The sequence below is a fragment of the Danio aesculapii genome, chromosome 6 (genome assembly GCF_903798145.1).
Source record: "Danio aesculapii chromosome 6, fDanAes4.1, whole genome shotgun sequence".
NCBI classification, from domain to species: Eukaryota; Metazoa; Chordata; class Actinopteri; order Cypriniformes; family Danionidae; genus Danio; species Danio aesculapii.
Window position 1 is genome coordinate 30,675,662 of NC_079440.1, and position 6,000 is coordinate 30,681,661.

General features: G+C 41.0%; 1 protein-coding gene across 2 annotated transcripts in view; it reads right to left on the minus strand.

The window, feature by feature from the left end:
* The window catches only part of sned1 (sushi, nidogen and EGF-like domains 1), a 61,069-nt gene extending 55,069 nt beyond the window's left edge, over positions 1-6,000 (minus strand). Inside the window, exon 1 of one of the 2 annotated variants that reach the window (XM_056459948.1) lies at positions 5,464-5,999. In XM_056459948.1, coding sequence (XP_056315923.1) covers positions 5,464-5,673 — 210 coding nt within the window. In that variant the 5' untranslated portion in view covers positions 5,674-5,999. Of the gene's footprint in view, positions 1-5,463 lie in introns of both variants that reach the window. The other variant, XM_056459949.1, reaches the window with a different exon arrangement.

A 6,000-nucleotide genomic window follows, 5' to 3' on the forward strand; every position in this document is an offset into this window, starting at 1 on the left:
AATCTGAATGTCGCAGCAGAAATCGAGACTCTTCCATTATCCAATTTTGGCTTGTGTGAATTGTAGCCTCAGTTTCCTGTTCTTAGCTAACAGGAGTGGCACCCGGTGTGGTCTTCTACTGCTGTAGCCCATCCACCTCAAGGTTGGACATGTTGTGTGTTCAGAGATGCTCTTCTGCATACCTCAGTTGTAACGAGTGGTTGTTTGAGTTACTGTGGCTTTTTTATCAGCTCGAACCAGTCTAGCCATTCTCCTCTGACCTCTGGCATCAACAAGGCATTTGCGCCCACAGAACTGCCACTCACTGGATATTTTCTCTTTTTCTGACCATTCTCTGTAAACCCTAGAGATGGTTGTGCGTGAAAATCCCAGTAGATCAAAAGTTTCTAAAATACTCAGACCAGCCCGTCTGGCACCAACAAGCACGCCACGTTCAAATTCAGTTAAATCACCTTTCTTCCCCATTCTGATGCTCAGTTTGAGGAACGTCTTGACCATGTCTACATGCCGAAAATGCATCGAGTTGCTGCCATGTGATTGGCTGATTAGAAATTTGCATTAACAAGCAGTTGGACAGGTGAACCTATTAAAGTGGCCGGTGAGTGTAGTTTATATGCATGTATTTATCGAATAAACTGTTACTCAGTTGTGCACATACAATTTTTATGCTCATTTTCAAAATGCGCATTTTGGTGTTTCCCTTAAGCAACTTTTTAAGTGATATTCTAAAATGCACATAAAAACAGGTGGATGGAAACATAGCTTGTGAGTCATCTACTCTGTTCTCTAATATTTACCATAGAAATACCATCAATCCTTTCTTTTTATCACAGAAATGCAATAAGAAAGAGTGCCTAAAATTTGCTGGTCAGTTTGCATCTCCAGCAATCACTCGCTTTTCCAAATGTTTGGTCCCAAATGGCAGCTGTCCTGTCCCTTCCTTTCATTCATCTCTACCCAGTCCTGGAAGCTGCACCAGCAACAAAGGCGATGTCAGACACACGGCCTTTCTTCTCCCCTCCCCATGCGTATGGAAACCATAATTCGGAGGCCTTTGCTGTAAAAACAGTAGAGGAAGTTTTGTTTGGCCTGACTCGGGTGCTTGGTTAATTGGCCGACCGCAGTCTTCCCCTTTCTGCATCAACGTGCTGTGGCAAGAGTGTGGTTAACATGGAGAAACAGAGTGAAGCCTGCTGGGCCACAACTCTGGGGTCATTGAGAGGAGCCCTGCAACATCAGGAGAATTAAAAAAAGACAAAGTGAGAGAGGCAGGAGGGATGGAAATGATGGAGGGATGGAAAGTGCAGGCACAGTTCACTGACAGATACAAACACTTGACAGGAACCAAAATGTGATTTAGAGCAAATGTTTCACAGATGACCAAAACACTTGCAGTACTAAACTATTGTATGCTAATGATATATCCAGCAAACTGGGAATAGAGAGTTGTATAGTCATTAAGGAAGGCAGTGTTTTGACCAGTGCAACCACTGGAGAAGTAGTAGCAACAGAGTGTATATGTAGCAAATTGAAGTAGCTTATCGTGCTTATGAATTAGGAGTGAAAAACTCACAAAGCAATAGATCAGGTGTTATTCTATGGTGTTGCCTTACAGTATGTTCTAGCATTTGGTCTGATCTTTTTAGCATCTGGATGAGGTGTAGAGAAATATCCTGTTTGTCATCCATTTACAGCTAAAGTATAAAATATGATGGAGTAATTTAAACTCATTCATTCATTCATTTTCTTTTCGGCTTAGTCCCTTTATTAATCTGGGGTTGAACCACCAACTTATCCAGCATATGTTATTACACAGCGGATGCCCTTCCAGCTGCAACCCATCACTGGGAAACATCCATACACACTCATTTACACACACTCATACACTACAGTCAATTTTAGCATACCCAATTTACTTGTACCACATGTCTTTGAACTGTGGGGGAAACCGGAGCAATCGTAGGAAACCCACACAAACACGGGGTGAATATGCAAACTCCACACAAAAAATGGCAACTGACCCAGCCTAGGCTCGAACCGGCCACCTTCTTGCTGTGAGGCAAACGTGCTACCCACTGCACCACCGCGTCAACCTAATTTAAACTCAAAATCAGAAATCAAAAACGTTAATAATGTTCATCATTATTGTTAAAACAATCATTTGTCAAAAAAATCATTTAAGTATATTAGATTAATTACTCTATTTATTGGGTCTACATGGTGCCACATACATTTTAATTCTTCTTCTTAACCAGATATTTTACAAGTTTTCATAGTCCTACTTTGGAGCTAAGTCAATTTAGTACTAAAACAAATATTCACCTTGGAAAACTTATGGGAAAACAAATTCCTCCATAAAGTGGTACCTAAAGAGCAGCTTAGCAAAACATTGGGTCCTGACCCAGAAACATTTACTTGCTCTTCCTGGTAATGTGAGGAAAAGGCTGAAGAGGAAGTGTCTGTAGGACTGACCTTGACTCTTCTTGCTCTATGCCCTTGTGTGGCTGAGATGTGTTTCTTTATCGTGACTGGCATTCCAAGGAATGCCAAACATTGACCTTTTGAATGGCATTGCAGCCATTCATATCTTATAATAATATACAAAAGATTTAGAGCATTCTAAGAAAAATAACTTCATCCCAGTTTAGAAAAATTAATTTCAGTGGCTGCCCCTATTAAATTGAGTCAAAATATTAGCTCAAAACTTGGCATAACATACGACTTATCTTGACATAAAGCATTACACATCAAGTTACCCTGATTATAAAAATATATGTATATCACATATATGTACTCACACACTTTGCTAATATTTTTATCCAACTTAAGTGAAGAGGAGGAGGAGGAGGGGAGGAGCAAAAAGTTATGGAGAGACAAAGATAAAGAGAAAAATCCCTCAAGGTTGAAGATTCCCTCTCTATAGTTGCGCAAACATGAAGTGTTGAAGTGCTGAAGATGAGCTTTAGCAGATGTGCTCTTAGTGTGCCGTGAAACCTCAAATCTTTCAGTCACAACCATTTTCTCTTTTTGTCTCGACTCAACACTTAGATGAACAATTTTAAATTAAAAAAAGTTAATATTATGTGTATATTAAAAAATTATTTATTTTTAGGAACGCCATGGCTGATTATTCAGATCTCCTTTCATAGCTCCACATACCGAGTAGATATTGGGAGGTGTTCGTTTCTTAAGTTGTGGTCCCTGAAAATCAGTCATGGTGTTCTGTTCCATATCAAAACTTGCACCAGTTTCATACACAATCATTTCAAGATTTCCATGTTCTACATTTGCTGTGTAAGTATATGTTGTCTAGTTTTAGATCTCAGCCACTCTGCTCTTCATCCCAGCCATTCATGAGGTTTGTTAATTGAGGGTCTGCGTTGCTTGGCATCACTGAGATACTTTACAGATGCATCTGGGTTCTGTTAAAAGGATCTCTCCTGTCTTCGATAGAGCAGCTGGACAGGTCCAGCAGGAAGACCCCTGAATTTGTTATCTGAGGCTGAAGAAGAAGGGGAGGAAGAGGAAGGGTGAGGACAAATAAGGCAAGAGGAGAGGTGGCAGATACATGTGAAAAAGCGAATTGTGCAACAAGAAAAGTCTTCTGGGTTGATAAAGGGTCACTAATCTTTAAGGTTCTAGATTGCAAAGAACTTGCTTTTGTAATTCTTTAAAATTACGCTCTAAATGTAGATAATCGAGCATATTTAAAAGAGAGCATATATATGTATTTATGTAATACACAAAGCACTGTTCTGTAGTGTACAGTGTTAATTCTGTTGTTTTTTCAAGTATTTTAAATATTGTACATTTCCTTATCCTTTGTTCAGCAGTGAAACATAGCTTCAAATGCAGTAAAAATAGCTCTATGAAATATGAAAGTGTCACAAGAAAGAGGCAAATCCTTGATATCATTGTATAAAAGAATACTATGCTTGAAAATCAGTATTATTACCTTACATGTTTATGAAAATTCTTGTGAAAATGGAGTGAATAAATAAGATTAGGAAGATGACTGGGGTCGACAGAGAAATCAGAATAGCAGGCAGTACTGATCCCTCTTTTTGCTTTAGGGAAGTTCTTACAGTAATACACTGAGACAACTCTCAAGAACCACCTCAAATTGTTTGGTTCAAGAGCTTTTCTGTTTTTGCAAGGCCCAAAGGCTTGGAATGCCCTACCGGAAGAAATTATCCATGAGGATCTGCCCTTGTGTACTCTCTGAAATCTCACCTGTTCAAAAGCTGCTCTCTTGTGGATGAGATCAACATGTGGCTTTAGCATGCAATAAAGCTGAAGTGTAATTGATTCTATTCAAGCAGCTCTAGTGCACTTCAGAAATCATGACCGCAATTTTATTGCTGTCGCATGCCTCAATGCACCGGTGACTTGCTAATCATATTCTGATTGACCTGCAGTTACCTCCCAGTTTGTACTCAGTGCACCCTTCCTGTAGTTACCACCCATCACTGTACCTTCCGTCCTCTTCTGCTCTACCACATCGAGCTAATCTTTTTTTAAATCTTCACTGCTATTTGCAGCAGGTCTTATCTTGTCTCCAATTCACATTAATATTTACATTGCACTCTGAGATATGAGATACCACTCAGGGTGACACGCAGATGCATCACAAGTTAAACTAAGTTCTGTAGACATCCTTTCACTATTTCAGCAAGTTGCATTGCCAGTACATGAATCTATGTGACTTCATGACTTTAAAATGGGAAATACAATATTACCCCTCAAAGATGTAAGGGCACAGTTGTTTGAATGACATGTAGTGGCTGGGAGGGAGGGAGAATAATTGTTTGGCATGTCTGCTCTGTCACTCGTTCGCTGCATTGGGCATGTGATCTCATTCATCAGTCCGCTTGTATCCAGTCCACTTGTGGAAACATAGCCTCTGTTGCCGTGGTACCTCAGCCAGGCTGAGCAAGTTGTTAGGGATAGAAAGATGATAGTAAAGATGTGTGCTCTGGGTGGAACATCATATTTCGGGAGTCAGAATGACTGGGATGGTGCATTAAAAAAGATGGTGTTGATTTACAAAGATGGAGCTTTCCCTGCACTGAGGCTGAGAAGCATACAGGACACAGATCATAGCCTTGCTTTCTCAAGCAAAAGCATGATGCAACTATAATACAAACACTAAGACCTGTCAGCACTCAAGTTTCTCCCTCATGACAGTCATTTTAGTGTCTTCTCTTCCCCTCACTGCCTCAAACCACAGTTTGTCCAAGCAACAATGTACTGTCATGACTCTAAAAACCATCCAATTGTTTAGGCAGTCTGTGGGGCCAAATGTGACATGGAAAAACTTTGTGGTGCAGAGGCTCCTTTTCCAATCTCTGACTGAGACCTGGTTGTATTTCTCTCAAAGACAAATTGACAATTCTACTGAATGAAAGACCCAATTCTCCTGCACAACGTTCAGACACACATAAACATACAATCTGTACTTACATAGAGTCCAGTGTGCCGTTCTCCAAAAAAAGGGAAAGCCGCTGATATGGCTACCAGTCCTGATCCCCCATCATCTTGCTCAATAGTCTGAGAGTCACCCTCATCCAGGCCAAATGGGTAGAACTCCACCAGGGGTACAGCCGGCTCTACGCCATGAAGCAATATAAGCAGTGTGCACATGGAGAGCACCGGTCTCCTCAGCCTCCCCATGACCTTGTCGGCACAGGGATGGAGAGGAGAGGAGTAGAGTCCCGGACACTCAGAGAGGGCAACAAGACAACTCTAACTCCAGTGGCAAATGTTCAACCAATGATCCTCTCCTTGTGTTTCTTTTCCCTGTGAAATTCTGTAAATCTTTCTCTTTTGGTTTCTAATCCCAACCTTTCAATCCTCTCAGATCTTCTCTCAGCCCTGGTACTTGGGCTGTTGGTCTAAGGCAAGGGGGTAGATTCCTTGCATTCTGTGTGCTGCTGGGTGCTCAAGAGCTGCCGTGCTCCGTGCTGAAATGAACAGAGTGAGAGAGAGAAAGGAGGGGAA